Source organism: Micromesistius poutassou (genome assembly GCF_964030765.1).
Source record: "Micromesistius poutassou genome assembly, chromosome: 8".
NCBI lineage: Eukaryota > Metazoa > Chordata > Actinopteri > Gadiformes > Gadidae > Micromesistius > Micromesistius poutassou.
The window spans coordinates 17707932-17724190 of NC_140278.1; the positions used below are offsets into that span (position 1 = coordinate 17707932).

General features: G+C 48.9%; 3 protein-coding genes across 4 annotated transcripts in view; all 3 read left to right on the forward strand.

Annotated features, from left to right (window-relative positions):
- Positions 1-2632, forward strand: part of il11a (interleukin 11a) — a gene marked incomplete at both ends in the record, with an annotated part of 5108 nt that extends 2476 nt beyond the window's left edge. Inside the window, 3 exons of the mRNA XM_084471056.1 lie at positions 1806-1901; positions 2122-2283; positions 2450-2632. Of these exons, the coding sequence (XP_084327182.1) occupies positions 1806-1901; positions 2122-2283; positions 2450-2632 (441 nt within the window). The remainder of the gene's footprint in view (positions 1-1805; positions 1902-2121; positions 2284-2449) is intronic.
- A 1785-nt stretch (positions 2633-4417) lies between these two features.
- znf628 (zinc finger protein 628) lies at positions 4418-13076 on the forward strand. Of its 2 annotated transcripts, XM_084471948.1 has the most exons (11): positions 4418-4543; positions 4975-5524; positions 5861-5933; positions 6050-6982; positions 7229-7399; positions 7728-8067; positions 8473-8627; positions 8973-9215; positions 9461-11258; positions 12859-12967; positions 13055-13076. In XM_084471948.1, the coding sequence occupies exons 2-10, from the start codon at positions 5133-5135 to the stop codon at positions 12882-12884; spliced, it is 4131 nt and encodes a 1376-aa protein (XP_084328074.1). In that variant the 5' UTR covers positions 4418-4543; positions 4975-5132; the 3' UTR covers positions 12885-12967; positions 13055-13076. The 2 variants fall into 2 exon arrangements, with proteins under 2 accessions (XP_084328074.1, XP_084328073.1); XM_084471947.1 differs by lacking the exons at positions 12859-12967; positions 13055-13076 and having other exon boundaries at positions 9461-11787.
- nat14 (N-acetyltransferase 14 (GCN5-related, putative)) lies at positions 12857-14440 on the forward strand. Its single transcript, XM_084471995.1, has 3 exons — positions 12857-12967; positions 13055-13351; positions 13700-14440. Exons 1-3 carry the CDS (start codon positions 12887-12889, stop codon positions 14153-14155), a joined length of 834 nt encoding a protein of 277 aa, XP_084328121.1. The 5' UTR covers positions 12857-12886; the 3' UTR covers positions 14156-14440.
- The last annotated feature ends 1819 nt before the right edge of the window (positions 14441-16259 follow it).

A 16259-nucleotide genomic window follows, 5' to 3' on the forward strand; every position in this document is an offset into this window, starting at 1 on the left:
AGGCGATCGTGTATCACACTGTGTTTTAACAGGTGAGAAGAACACGAAATCATATCTGTGGATCTTTGGCTACACATGATTGAGGCAGAATCTATTTTTGCGATATGCAAATCCTAAATCTTTTGTACAAGGGATGGAAATCTAAAATAGCTTCATACTCTCTAGTCTTGTTGATTTGTATATTGGCAGGTGTGTGTGTGTGTGTGTGTGTGTGTGTGTGTGTGTGTGTGTGTGTGTGTGTGTGTGTGTCTGCACGTGTCTGTATGTGAATGTGTGAGTGTGTGTGCATGTCTTTGTGCATGTCTGTGTGTTTCATGTGTCTGTTGATATAAGATAAGCAGTACTAAGCTATCAGTAGCTTTGTATCAGGATCTTTTAGGATAGCTAAATGAGGGCCCAATGCAAGAAAGCAATATAATCGCCAATATTCAGAGGCAGCAAGCAACATGAGATGTGAAAGAAAGAAATGACAAATCAAAAAACATATATATGTAGGTTTTGTGCACACCTGCATGCAAAGTCCTTATTTTGGTCAGTATTTGAATGTATACATCTGCATATGCTGACATTGGTGTGCATACATATAGGTGCAAGTGAGCACATTCACGGGCCAGACTTATATCCAAACAGTGGTTGTGTGGATGCAGTGTTTGGCGTAGACCTGACCTGATACAAATGATACAAATGATACAAGACCTGACCTGATACAAATCTGACAGATTTATCACATTCCTGCATTTGCATTCAGGAAGAAATTGTTTGGTGAGGTAATGATCCATGATAGAAAGAGGCCAAAAGAAAGAGGATAAAAGACCCAATTAGAGGCTGGGAAAGACAAGGGGAAACAACCCACAGGAGATGAAAAGGTCCCAGAAAGAGAGAGGATTAGATGGGAAAAAAGAGGATGAGAGGAGAGTTGAGGCTTGGGAGAACACAAAAGGAAGAGACCGGACCACAGACATAAGTGAGCACTTACGTCTGTGAGTGAGATGCGAGACAATGCTTCACATTCAGCATCCACCAAAAAACAACTGGGAGCCTGCAGCAACGCAGGGGTAAAGAAAGCATGATGGACTCAGGAAGGTTAGGGAGTACACACGACCCACCTCTTATTACACAGGTGGAGTGCATCACGCGTTACATTCTCTACACTCACACCTCATATCAATCCTCACTGTTTACTTTCATCCCTATTGAATCTGTCCTTATGTAATAAACCTGTTGTTCACTTCAGTGTAGGTACACTACAACTCAGGAATGTGCAGTCAGGTAGCTTATCGCCCTCTAGTGGGGACAGAGAGCAGCCTTAGTCTGGGAGTACAGTATGTAGGCGCTCGTACAGCTGGGCAGAGCACTGCGTCATCACAGCTTTTTATAGGTTTTGATCCTGGAGTTTCCCTGCTGCCCACTGTTGTCTATCCCAGCCCTTTGCTCTCTTAGTCACGGCATATGTTGTTCTGCACTCTCTGTCCCTCTCTCTCTCTCTCTCTCTCTCTCTCTCTCTCTCTCTCTCTCTCTCTCTCTCTCTCTCTCTCTGTCTCTATGTGTCTCTCTCTTGCTCTCCCTGTAGAAAATATTCTGTGGGTTCAGCTCATTCGTCCTTATTGTTGATGTTTGGGGAGGCTAAATGTGGGTGAACTCACACTGACCTGGCTAACTGCTCATTCGCGAAAGTTAGCATCTTTCTCCAACACAGAGAGTGGAAATCTGATCCAGGTGCCGTTTCCCTGACTTATTTCAGAGTTCAAACGTTGTGCTGATGAACACTATTGACCGGCGGCTTTGTGTTGTCTTCTCTCTTTCAGAAGGAGCATGCGTTTGATGCCGACTTGGAGCCCCACAGATTCAGGACCCTGCCAGCCATGAGCCAGAGAGCAGCCAGCGACCTCCAGAACCTTGAGGTAAACACTCCACTCCTATTGGCTCTTGGCTTGAAGGACAATCTTATTGCTCCCCCCACCCCCCAGCCCACACACACTACGCAATAGTAGGCCTATGTGTGTTTATATGGTGTAGATAAGTGAATGTATGGATGTGCAAATCAATCCAATGTTATGATGACTCACAGACACAAACACACACATTCACAATATCTAAGTCTCTGTTCTCTCTCCTCTCCAGTTGAAGCCCACTCTGTCCAAGCTGCATGCTGACCTGAAGCTGTTTGAGCACCACTTTGAGTGGTTGAACAGAGTGTCCAAGAAGCACCAACACCCGTCACTGCCCAAACTGGCAGAGATCATCAAAGAGATGAAAACCTTGATGGTCCTCCTCCACCGTCAGGTAATTGTTGATCCTTGACCTCGCTTGGCTCTCTGCTGCACATCCCTCAGATAAAAAACATATTTGATATCAGTGTGTCTGCATCCACTAGACCTTTGGAGTCTGAAATGCGCCATCCTAGAGGCAGGTTGTGAACTAACGGGTCGCTGTGTCGTCTCTCCTGTAGATTGTGAGGGTGGAGGCCCCCAGGCTGCCCCATGTGGCTCCCTCTCTCCCAACCAGCCTGCCGTACCAGTTTGATGTTCTACAGTCATCCCATGAGCTCCTTCAGCAGTTCAAACTGTTCTGTGATTGGGCATACCGGGCATTCATCAGCCTTAAACCCAGGGCTTCTGTTGTTGCACAGTGAGGTTCGCTGGACTATTATATGGTTTCAGAACCATCATGGATGCTTGGATTCCACACCTCAGGCAAAGGGCTATGGAGACCATGTCAATGGGCACTGTAGCCACTAGCATCCATGAGAAGTCCAAGCTTCAAGCCACAAAATGTGCATTGGGGAACCTGTCATTCCACCAGAGCCTAAATGGATGCCCCATACGAGAGATAGAGATGAGGCTTTCCAAGATTTGCCTTAAGGGGAACTGCCAATTGTTTTTAGATGAAATGTTCAAGTTTTCAAAAATATTTCTTGAACGCATTGTTCATGACCACATTATTTATGTATTTATTTATTTATTGTTAAATTATTTAATGTTATTTATTAAATTTTGTACTGATTCGCTCTTAACTTTATGTCTTTATAAACATGGTCTATATCTCTTGATTTTTTATCTTTTTTTAATCCTTTATCGCGATCTAATCTTACCCTTAAAAAAGCAAAACCAGCACCCACAGAAGCACTTCCTTAACGTAGCCTCAATGCAACCCTTAGTAGTAGCAAACATTTAGAATAGTCAAGTATTTTCGGTCTCTCTTCCTTCTATTTTATCAAAGCGCGACACACTTTTCAAAATAAACATTTCAAGGGTTAACGTAGTTACACCTTATTCATGGTGGTGTTAAATGATGGCTTCAGAAATCACATTTATCCAGGATGGCACTCAGAAATCAAAGGAGAGTTATTTTGTACCGTGGGTTGAGATATGTATTTACAGTGGCTGTTCCTCTGACCCTGAATGAGGAGGAGCATATCTAACGTTGTGGTCAAGTGGAGTGAATGTGCCCTGCTGTCGAGCACTGATGGATCTGATTAGAAACTTTGCACAAACTTGTTAGCATGAGCCTATTGGATGAATGGGATGATTTTGAAACTGTGCCTTGGGGTGGAGAATGAATAATTATTTTGTTTTATTTTTGTAACTTACACCACAACATACAACTTGCACCCCAAGCCTTAAAATACCATGTATTGTGATACCCTGGTTCTGCAGTTGTACACAAATGTACAAGAATGTCAATTGTTGCATACAATGTTGTTTATTATTAATTGTATATTATATTGTTTTATATAACATAATGTAGAATACCGTTAATAATATACCTATCATTTTGTCCATTTTAATATTATTCTATTTTAGTATTTGTTACCGTGTTGCCTATTTATTTAAGTTACTTTAGTGGAACTATTTATTTTTGCGCTGAACAGGAGCGAGTCTCCTCTGTTTTTGTACTTTTATACTATTTTTAATCTGTTTTACAATTGTACCATCATGTTTAAATTATTGCTGTAACACAATTATGACTTCAACACACTGATTGGCCTCAATGTGAAATATTCAAATCAAGCAAAAATAAAATCAAATAAAAAATGAGAACAAGAGAGTATGTGTTGAATTCAATTGAATAACATTACATGGATGATTTCTACCTGATTAGAAAACGTTGAAAACAACCAAGTTCAGGTCGGCATGAAAAATAATACTACATTACCCATAAAGCCCTTCTACAAGTTGAAAATATTACATTGCAACGATCAAGACGATTGCAAATTATTTTTCAGTTGAAAGACCAATTTATATAGAATTTGAATAGAATACACGAATTTCTTCGAATTGGAAGATAATAAACAGTTCAGTGTCATGTTAAAAAAGGTTATAATTTAACGCCGGACTGTTCTTAGCGCTCGTCCAATGGGAGTCGTTAATTTGTTGTCCGTCTCGTCCAATAGCAATCGCTGTTCTTAGAAGGCGGCATCGGGTAGACAACTGCTAGTTAGTTTGAGCTGGGTTTATTGTTAAGGTTGTGTGGATTAGCACTGCGGAACCAGAATGCCCCAAAATATTAACAATGTAGTCTGACAATGACTTAATGTATAAAGGTGAGTGTTTCACTCCTTTTGATGCAAAATAGGTTGCAGTTATTAATCGCCGCAGTTCGGCGTTGACGAGGGCTTGGTTAAATGTGCAGGCCAGGTTTGTTTTGGTAGTTAAATCAATAATGTTTCCCTATGCGTGTTTAATGGTTTGCTAACATAGCGGCTTATACGTGGAAGGTATTTTATTATTGGCTGTCGGCACTGTTTATGTCCTCCTATACACCGCACTGCGGGGACTGTCATAAACAGGATGGAGGAATAGACAACTGAGAGGGAATGTTTAACCATCGGAGGGAGGGGTGACTCTGGAGAGAGGATGGAATTTAAAGGGGGCGGCGTTACACTGCCTCGATATTAAGTTTCCTGCTGAGTGCACGTTTTCCTATAGGCAATTTTATTTCTAAAATGTTTCTATTCATGTTTTGCCTCAACAGAATATCAAACTGCTACTTGGAACAACAGCTGGATTCTGCAGACATTTAATGCCAAACAGAAGGAGGGAAAGAAGAAGCAATGATCCTGCAGAAGGAATAACCCTAAGCCTCCTTACTGGTTCCAGCGTGTTGTGCTCCACATGGGCATCTGAGGGGGGATGGCTAATTCTGTGACCACGTTGGTGGACCAAACAGAGCTCTTACCAGGCCAGTCCACTACCTCACTCTCTCCCTTCCCCTCCCTGCTGGGCTCGGGGGAGGACGGTGAGGATGAGGGCGAGCCAGGGGTGCTGGTGGAGGGAGACAAGGAGGTGGTGGAGGGCGGCGAGGAGGTGGTCCTGGAGATGGTGACGTCGTCATCTGTGTCGGGGCCGACCCAGCACCAGGACCAGACGGACCACCCCTTTCAGTGTCTGGTCTGCGGCAAGAGCTTCCGCTGGTCGTCGCGGCTGACGCACCACCAGCGCAGCCACAACAACGAGAGGCCGTACCGCTGCAACCTCTGCCCCAAGGCCTTCAAGGGATCCTCGGCACTGCTCTACCACCAGAGGTGCTTACTTCATGGGATGCTGCTGTGCTGCCTCTGTCCATTTTACTGTGAATGAATGAAGTTGAAGAAACGGGGAATTAATGGACGGGTGGTATTAAGCTCCAATCTATTATCACTTACGTTCATGCAAAAAAAACAACCTTGTTGTGTTGTAGAGCATCCTGCAAACCAGTACATGGTAGATGAGGTGGCACACACGCACACACAATGTATAGCACTTTTAGAAATGCTATCAATTCTGATTATAATAATAATAATAATCTGTATGTGCATAGTGAATTTTACTTGTATGCTGTCATCCTACAGTCCTCCTTAATAGGTACCTTTCTCTCTCAGGTCTCATTCGGGTGAGAAGCCGTACCCATGTGGGCAATGCGGCAAAGCCTTCAAGCGCTCCTCTCTGCTGCAGGTGAGACACTCACACTCCCCTGGTCACCATCACAACAGCATTGTTTGAACAGGAAGCCACCGATACGACCACCATCCAGTCCCGCTGAGTGTTGTGTGTGTCGTTCGTACCACCAGGTCCACCAGAGCGTGCACACCGGCCTGCGCACCTTCCTGTGCCCGTACTGCCCGCTGACGTTCAAGTGGAGCTCCCACTACCAGTACCACCTGCGGCAGCACACGGGCGAGTGCCCGTACCCGTGCGACAGCTGCCCCAAGGCCTTCAAGAATTCCAGCAGCCTGCGGCGGCACAAGAACGTGCACCTGGGCCTCAAGCCGTACACGTGCAGCGTCTGCAACAAGGCGTTCACGCAGTCCACCAACCTGCGGCAGCACATGCGCATACACACGGGGGAGCGGCCCTACGAGTGCGGCGACTGCGGCCGCAGGTTCACCCACTCGTCCAACCTGGCGCTGCACAAGAACTCCCACGCCGCCGCCGGCGCCGGGGCGGCAAAGGAGGGCAAGATGGGCGCGCCGGGCAGAGAACCCGCCGGTCAGATAGTGGAGATGGTGGTGGGGGAGGGGGAGGTGACGTCGTCCATGCTGACGGACATGGTGGGCTTCGTCAGTCCGGAGGGGACGGTCGGCGTAGGGATGGAGGAGGTGTTCATGTCGGCCTCCTCCTCCGGCGGCCAGAACCTCCCCCAGCTGAGCCTCTCCTCCTCGGGGCAGGAGGTGTGCGCGCCCCGGGCCATCGGGACGGAGGTGCACCTGAGCACGGACACGGGGGCCAGCGTGCTGCTGTACAGCTGCGGGACCTGCAGCCAGACGTTTGGCACGCGCACGGAGCTGGAGGAGCACCAGGCCCACCACATGGGGCCCAACGGGCACAGGGGAGGGGGCGAGGCCGGGCACGGGGGGGACGTGGCCATGGTGGGGGTGGGGCTGGTGGGAGCGGGTCACCTGCTGGCGGACTTTGAGGAGGTGGTGACCACTACTGTGGGGGAGAATGGACACACCGCGGAGGAACTCCTAGGGCTGACCGAGGGAGGCGATGGAGATAATGCGGTACGTGATCAAATCATGGCAAGAGTTGATTATGAAGTGAATATAAATGTTATAAACTGTAGACATAATTATTTTGATCCTTGTAATCGCCGGAGTCCATACTTAATCACTTACTTAATCTAGATTATATTAACTATGGAATTGGCCAGAAAGTCTGCAACCCTGCAATGTCACAATCAAATCCAAGGCTCAACCTTTTGAAAAGCCTTGTTCCTGTATGTGTTGCTTCCTTCTGCGTGTCCACAGAACGTGGGAAGCACCCAGGCTCAGTACGACCTGCTGCACAGCTTCACCGAAGTGACGCCGGCCTCAGAGACGGTCCAAACAGACTCCAGGAACCCCACAGCCGGCCTGCAGTGCAGCTACTGCAGCAAGGCCTTCAAGACCAGCGGAGGCCTCAACAGACATGTCTCACTGGTGCGAACGGCTTTTGACTTTCTGAATGAAATATCCACATGATAACATTATTTAATTAATTATTTATTATTAATTATTTATTTTATTAATCCGTGACGAGAAATGTTGGGTGTCACAGCGCTTGTGAATAAACGCCCTTTGAGACTGTAATTGGGATTTTAGGGCAGCAGCAAGCACAGGACAGTGGTAGAAAAAAAAAGATACAATTAAAAATGTGTGAATAACTACAGAAAAGTGATCTCCAGAACATCGGATATAGTCACGATGTATGATGCGTGTAAGCGCCTGTGTTTATACATGCCCTGGTGTGTTTACATATGTGTTGCAGATGCACTCTCTCTCGTCCCAGTCCCGCTGCCAGTTCAGCTGCTCTGCCTGCGACCGCTCCTTCCCCCTGCTGTCCTCGCTGCTCACCCACCAGCACTCCCACACGCCCGAGCAGAGGCTGCTGGCCGAGGCGGAGGCTGAGATTGTGTGCCCGCCCTCGCTGTCCCTGTCCCTGCCCATGCCCTCCTCCCCCGGCCAGGGGGACAAGCAGCAGCAGGAGGAGGGCCAGAGGGAGATCCACGTCAACATCCTCACCGTCGGCGAGGAGCCCGACGAGCAGGCCCCCAAGTCAGCCAAGGCGGCCAAGAGGACGGGGGCCGGCAAGCCACCGCCGGCGGGAGGTAACGGCCTGTCTCTTTCTCCTACAATCTCAACTAGATAATAGTATTCGTTTTGGTGGTAACATTGAGGGCATCCTATGTTTATAATTGATTTGTTAATTCATGGGTTTCCCCTGTAATAGGCTAGTAACAAGAAACGACATAGTAATAGTAGTGTAGGTAAGGTGTCAGATCCAACAGCGCATTCCTTCATTAACATCACTTTATTAAATCACACAATGTCAGACTGGGGCTTTGTTTCTTGATTTTAATAATTGTCAAGGAAGCAAGCAATTGGGCCGTTCTGCCCAGTTCCTCCACCATTCTTTATATAGTTTATTTTTGTCCAACCAAACAACGTGATGATGTGTACAAAGTGTCACCATGTGTAATGAATGGTTTCACCTCTCCACATGTGGTGCGCAGAGAGACCTTACCGCTGCAGTGAGTGTGGTAAAGCCTTTAAGGGCTCATCGGGCCTGAAGTACCACATGAGGGACCACACCGGGGAAAGACCCTATCGCTGCACCGAGTGTGGGAAGACCTTCAAGAGGTCCTCGCTCCTCTCCATCCACCAGAGGGTAAGAGGCCAACACTAGAACGACATGATCTCCTCCACTGCCACCATTCACAGCCGTCTTTAGATCTGATAATCTGACACTTGAATTGGGTTTACCATGATATAACTGCATCTACTTTTAGCATTACAGCTAAGTTGTCTCTCAAAATTGAGGGCTTCATTACGGATACTTCATCCAATATATAATTGCATAGGCGGGATAGTGTAGTGGGCTGTGGTTCGACTCCCAGTGGGAAAGTTCTGGGTTCGGTCCCCAATTCCCACAGCAAACATCCTTGTGCAGGACGACGGCGATGAATCAAATAATAAAAATAACGTGAAACTTAAATGCAACCTCCCACTCTAGGTGCACACAGGCGTACGGGCCTTCCAGTGCCCCCATTGCCCGCTGACGTTCAAGTGGAGCTCCCATTACCAGTACCACCTGCGGCAGCACACGGGCGAGCGGCCGTACGTGTGTAAGGAGTGTGGAAAGTCCTTCAAAAACACCAGCTGCCTTCGCAGGCACAGCCAGATGCACTCTGGGCTGCGGCCTCACACCTGCTCCATCTGTTCCAAGTCTTTCTCCCAGACGTCAAACCTCAAACAGGTGGGTTACGTTTATTGCGATGTATTATTGACGTCGTATACAGTCTATATTGGACCATGATGACATTTGTAACAATCATTTTGTAATTTGTTTTCTGTGTGGTGGATTGTCTGAAAATGCATGCTGCTGTGCCAGTCTCTCTTGAGTCACTTTTTGAACGAGGTTAAAGGATGGCCATAACAAAACAAGAACCAATTAGTTTTAATGTCTGTGTGAACTCTAAATGTCTCCCTTACTGTCTACAGCATGAGCGCACCCATTCTGGCGAGCGGCCCTTCCAGTGCACCCACTGCAACAAAACCTTCACACACTCCTCCAACCTCCAGCTACACCTCCGCACACACTCCTCGAGCAAAGACTTCAAGTGCCCCTACTGCTCCAAGGAGTTTGTCATGCACTCCTACCTGCAGCGGCACATCCGCACGCATGGCACCGGGGCCTCCCTGCTGGGCCCCGGCGGGGCCACTAAAGACGGGGTGGCAGTGAAGGCTAGCGTCGGGGGAGTGACCACCACCACCACCCTGCTCAACCCCATCACCCTGGAGTCCTCAGGGAACAACGGCAGCCTGATCGTGTCCCAGCCGGCCCTGGACATCCCCCCCAACACCTCCCAGAACTACTTCATGATCCAGACGGCCAGTGGCCTGCAGCTCATTCCCCTGTCAGCCCCGGCGCTCGCCCCGCCACCTCCCCCGCCCCCGCCCCCGCCTCCGCCTCCGCAGACCCAGAGCTACCTCCTCCTACAGTGCCCTTCCTCCAACGGCGGCCAGCCAAGCTTGATTCTTGTCCCCACTGCAAACAGCCACCTGGCCGGCCCGGAGCCTCAGGCCCTCCCATTGGTCCAGAGCGTCAAAGGGCTCCAACCTGTGTTGAGTCCCCCCCAGAGCCAGGGGCCACCGTTTTCAGCGGTGTCCCAGCAGCAGCAGCAGCAGCAGCAGCAGCAGCAGCAGCAGACCAGGATAATAATCACTAACAATAACCATGTAAACACTCCCGTTGCCCCGGCAACACACACCCTCAGTAAATCTCTCCTCACCAGGCCCATCCTGGGGAGGAGCACTCGCACCGCCAGGGGCAGACGGGCACACAAGACCAAAGCCGCAATTCAGAAATTCAAACCGGCCACCGGCATCCACGCGGAGACGGACCCTATACACTCTAGTGCACCAGTTGTCATGGCAACCAGCAGTAGTGCGGATGCCACCACCACCACCACCTCCATTACAGGACATGCGTCGTTACCCACGGAGTTCTCCGGCGCGCCTTCCTGCGGCTCCGAGCGAACCGGTCTGTGTGGCCCCGGGCCGCCCCCCAACGCAGCTACCTCGGGAACCCCGTCTCCTCCACGGCAGCACCACGTCGTCACGTCCCGGCTCCAGGCGGCCCCCTCCGGCCTCCCCTCCCCTGTTGCTCTGGGGGGCGCGCACTCCCTGAGGGGGGGGGAAGGCGAGGCGGGGAAGCAGCTCGTGTTGTGTTTTGACGACGAGCTGAGCCACGAGGTGATGAAGAGCGACCACGGGAGTCAGGGCTCCTACGTGTTTCAGTTGGAAGGCGCGGGGGAGGGGGCGGGGGGCCGAGAGGGGAAGTCGTTTGTGCTGCAGTTCAAGACCAAGGAGCAGAGGGAGGGAGACGCGGGGGACGATAAGATGGTCTCGCTGCTGCAGGAGTGGGGTGGGGGGAAGCAGGAGTTGAGCCGGACAGGGGGTGAGGGTGAGGAGGAGGAGGTTGGGCAGGGGGAGTCGTTTGTTCTTCACTTCAAGTCTGACGCACAAGACAAGGACCTTGCGTCGGACGCTAGCTACAGCCACAGTGCGGACGACCGGCTCGAACTGTCCTGCACGCCTAGCCGTGGTCTGGGGCCTCTGGACGGGCAGGAAGTGGTGTTTGAACTGGGGGGCGAGGACAAGATGCAGCAGGAAGCCGGGGAGGGCATGCAGATGATCGCGTTGATCGAGCGTGAGGGTGGGGCGGCAGGAGAGGGGTCCGGCGGCGGCGGTGGTTCGGAGAGCGGGAGGATGGGGCAGAACGGGACGGCCATGGAAGGTATTTTTCAATTGGAAGGAGGGGAGGGCATCGTCATCATAGAGGTCAGAAGCGTAGCAGAAGAGGGTACTGATAGGCGGAGGGAGGGGGAGATGTTGGAGATGAACGAAGCGAAGGAAGGAAGTTTCAAAATGGAGCAAAAAGACATATGTGGAAACGAATGTAATTCTGCAGAGAACACAAATGGACAGATAACGTTAACTGCCAACACTGTCTGAAATGGACCTACCTACACCTGACACTCAAGAAATGCCATTTTCTAAGTGATTAAAATCAGTGTGGGTTTTAGAGTGTGTGTGTGTGTGTATGTGCGTGTGTGCGTTTAGGTATTTAGTGTGTGCACTTTAACCAGTTTGAGGTCACCTTAGAACTCAGAGAAACAATGCTTCAAGACAAGACAATGCTGCTGTGCTTCAATGCTGTGGTGCGGTCTCGGTTTATAGACCTCGGAAATTGGTAAATATATTAGTTTAAGGTTTACTGTCCAATGACAATTTGTCTATGGAGTACATAAGCTATTTGTGTACAAGTATACAGCTCACCCTCACAAGTAATACTAGTAATTATTAATAAAACTCTTGATACCTTGTATCCTAATTTGAATTATTATTTATTGAGTCAGGGTTTTTATAAAATAATGAACAGCGTGCGTTTAGGCGATGGTGTGTGTTTCTTATGTACGTTCAGTTTCCAATCTCCAATAGCCTGTTTTAAAACTCCCAAAAACGATACAATAATGATCAATGTTTTATCACGCTTACGTTGTTACAGGTGCATATAACTACGTAACTATTAAGTATATTAGAATACATTGTGTGTATATTATGTAATAATGCGACGTGGTGAACCCATCCACAAGCCTTTACTCCGTGGTGGAGAATTAAACGATTTCCGAGTTGTTTCGAACGCATCTTACGATTCTATTCCCATCCACCGTACGGAGTTATAATTATGCGTACGCAAACGGCGTAAATGCCTGCACTGGATGTGTGGCTGCACGTAGAACTGGTATTCCAGATCCTTTATTTGACACAAGACTACGAAGTCATACAATCCCACGTTGGGACAACCAAACGCTACAGTACATCAAACAGTGGATACAGATATCGTTAGGTCCACTTTGAACACTACTCGTCACAACCGCGAACGGTAAGCGAGTTTCGCGTTTCTGTTGCGCCGGTTTACTACACGTAGCCCTTTTAATAACCATATATGGTTTTAAATGCGTTTGCTGCAGATTGCTAGTGTTACAGTGCAAAGCTTCTGTAGCGTGTGATGATGTACACATAAAGATTATTCATACTGTGTAGATCCACGCTGCATATCCCTGCAGTAATCTCTGATCTGTCTTTGTTTGGAGCGAATTTGAACAAATGGGTCATTGCGTAGACACAATCATAATGTAGCCTAAGCCTACACAGTAGACCTGAGGCAACCCATTTCATAAAAATAGACTACCATGTGTATTCTAGGAACACTTTGTCTCGTAAATGTACACAGCCGAACAGTTATTCCAACCGTTTGTGTACTCATTCTTTCCGACGCTTTTTGAACGTCCCACTGTTTGTGCTTCTTGTGACCCATTGGAATGGTGTGACAGAGCCACTGTATGAATTCAACGCCTAAACATGGTGAAGTTGGAGCTGGATCAAGTGGTGGTACGGAGGATGAAGGAGGATGACATAGAGACGGTCAAAGCACTCATCAAGGTATGTAGGTAAACAACGCATGCACAGATGATGTAAGTCATGCAGCTACTTTGAAGACTCCTAACGCCATCTCTGCCCACATTCCAGGAAGGAGGTGAAGGAACAGAGAACCGCCTCATCCTCCACGTCCTCACCCGTCCTCTGTGTCTCTTCGTCCTCGCCATCATCTCCTCAGTGCTCCGCTGCGTCGTCCACTCCTTCATCTTGGCTCTGGCCATACCCGTCTTCCTGCTCATCATCTTCCTGAAGATCACCATGCCGAGGGCCACGGGGGTCCTGGGCACCAGCCGGCCCTGCTGGGACTACGTGGGCAGCAGCCTCAGGGGGGGCGGGGACGACATCCTGGAGAACCCCTACGCCAGGATCAGTGGCAAAACACAAAAGGTGTGTCGTTTAGCTTTGAATACGTCAAATGACTGAATAGTACAACCCCAAAGGTAGAAACCACACAAGGATCTCACTATTAGTAGCTCCAGAAGGTAGAGCGGGTTGGCTGGTAACCGCAAGGTTGCTAGTTCGATCCCCGGCTCCTCCTAGCTGAGTGTCGAGCAAGGCACCTAACCCTAAGTGCTCCCGATGAGCTGGCTGTCACCTTGCATGGTTGACTCCGCCGTCGGTGTGTGAATGTGTGCATGAATGGGGGGGATGTCAGGCAATATTGTAAAGTGCTTTGGATAAAAGCGCTATATAAATGTAGTCCATTTACCATTCATCTTACCGCTTGACTCCCAGCCAAAGCGGAGGATGAAACCCAAGACCAAGGAGGAGGCGTCCGCCCCGTCGGAGCGGATAGACCCGGATCGGGAGGAGGCGGCGGGCCAGGTGTGGCTGGCCGACTGCGACGGCGAGATCGCCGGCTGCGTGTGCCGGGAGAGCGAGAAGCGCCTGGGGGTCAGGAGGATCTGCAGGGTGGTGGTGGGCTCCTGGTACCGCAGGGAGGGCCTGGGTCGCCTCCTGGTCCAGAGCCTGGAGCACAGGGAGCGGGAGGCCGGAGTGCGCAGGCTCTACGCCCACGTGCCGTTCCCGTCCACGCTGGGGGAGGTGTTCTTCCGGAAGCTGGGCTACCGGCCGCTGGGCGAGCGGACCGGAGAAGAGGGCGAGGAGGAGGACGAGGAGGTGAAGGTGGAGAAGCCGGAAAGGGGCTTCCTGGGTTTCCCCCTCACCAAGGTGTATTACAAAGACCTCTGAGAACGTTGAGGCAGACTGTAGAAGATCTACACGTGGGAAATGTGGAGAGCAACAGAGAGACTAAAGAGAAAAGACTAAGGAAGACTAAATTGGGCAATCAAGTGTACATGTATACTTCAGAGACCAGTGTCACTACATCAGCTTTTTGTGTCTGTTTCATTATTTATTTGAATCCCTGTGTTATTTATATCTGTATTTATTCGTTCTGTCTTGTTTTGATTGTTTTATTGCCGATTTTCTAAGGAGAGTGGAAGTGTTTGGATTCTTGTTTGTGATGAAGTAAAATACTTTATGGAAAAGTGTTTCAAATATTTGTGTGTTTGTGTGTTGATGCATGTGTCTGTTGATGTGGCTTTGCATATGTGTCTACTTGCGGTTTGTGTGTGCTTCAGCAGGTACAGTAAAGGAACTGCAGATTCATCACATTTACACTTCAGCAACCTATGTTCATTGTACATATTTGGTTAGATAACACTTTTTAATCTTATAAGATTTTCTCAGTGAAGATATCAATATAATTAGATTGCTTTACCTCAAATCCAATAAGTAATTAGAATGTGTATATATACATACTGTACATACAAATAATTGAGTGTATGTGTGTATATACAAATGATTTGTTGTACTGGCTATTGACCTTGTGGTTCAGCAGGTTTTGCAGGTGTACTGCACGTTTCAGCCCAGCACATTCATTGTGCGTAAGTAGAAGTCATCTTCCACCTGCTTGGTTTGCAGGTAAACCGCAGGTTTCTGAATGTTGGTCTGCTCCTGTCCTAATAGCACTCTGTGTCTGGTAAAGCTCCAGTCGCAAGCCACTGCTGCATTCACACAGGATGTTTGTACTGTGAAAGGCCTATGCAAAAAGGAAATCAATCTCACCTAACCCCCCACCTGGCTTTCGCCCCACAACTAAAGTGCAGTCTTTCAATCACATACAGTAGCATAACCCTCTAGCCGCTGAATAAAACCATGCACAAATACAACACACATCATGCCCCTCAAATGGGTTCGTAAGCAGGTCCTTTTCATGCTGCTGGTTTTCTGTGTATGCCCGTCCTGGTCATCATCGGGTCCTGCTCTACACGACAGAGAAGACACCTGCGAGCGGGGCCTCAACCCCAGCCATCAGTAACTATTATTGTTGTCAGGAAACAGATGTGAGTTCACGCCACTGGAAATGAGGCCTGTTTGTGACTGTGGTCGTGTGTCTGCACGTTATGTGTGTGTGTGTGTGTGTGTGTGTGTGTGTGTGTGTTAGAGAGAAAAGGGTGTGGGCGGGTGGGTTTCGGAAAGTATGACTTGGCATTTCCTGCTGTCGTTTTTTTTCTTCTTCTTAAATGCACAGCCATGTCTGGGAGTACTGTACTACTTGACCGCACACAAACAGAATGTGCACGAGAGGAGTGGCACTGCACGTGAGCGTTCATGTGTGACCGTGGGATGACCTTGGTCAGCTGTGGTCGGGAGCCAGGGTTTGGGAAGTGGTTAGTTTATTCTACAATTGAAAGCAGTCCAGAAAGGGTAGCACACACGGGCTAATGGCAGCCGTTTATACATTGTCAGAACAGTCACAGTTGATATCAAGTCATTCTCTCTAACATGTAGACACGATCAGCTAAAGAGCACAAATGCAAAAAAAAGAGCATAAATGAAAGAAATGTGTTCCAGATGATGTCCAACAAGTAGACGGTGTGAAGGACAGACTGAACCAGATGGTTGACACACACTACACTACACACACACACACACACACACACACACACACACACACACACACACATGCTCACACATGCTCACACACAGATTAACTCCAAAAACAGCCATCCTGGGAAACGGTGAATTCCCCAAACCACAGAGGGCAAGAGGGGCGTCATGGCAACGCACGGCGGCTGCACACAGCAAAGCAACACTGGGCCAGCAGAGAGAGAGAGAGAGAGAGAGCAAGGCCTGGTTAAACAGGACAGGAGCAGAGAGAGAGAGAGAGATGAAGAGTAAAACAACAACAACATCCTGACGGGGCGGAGGAGGAGAACTGCAGGGTCTGACGGTTCAGAGCTGGCGTGTGAAGTGCTGTCCACAACACCGCCGTTGGTCAGCAGGTTGG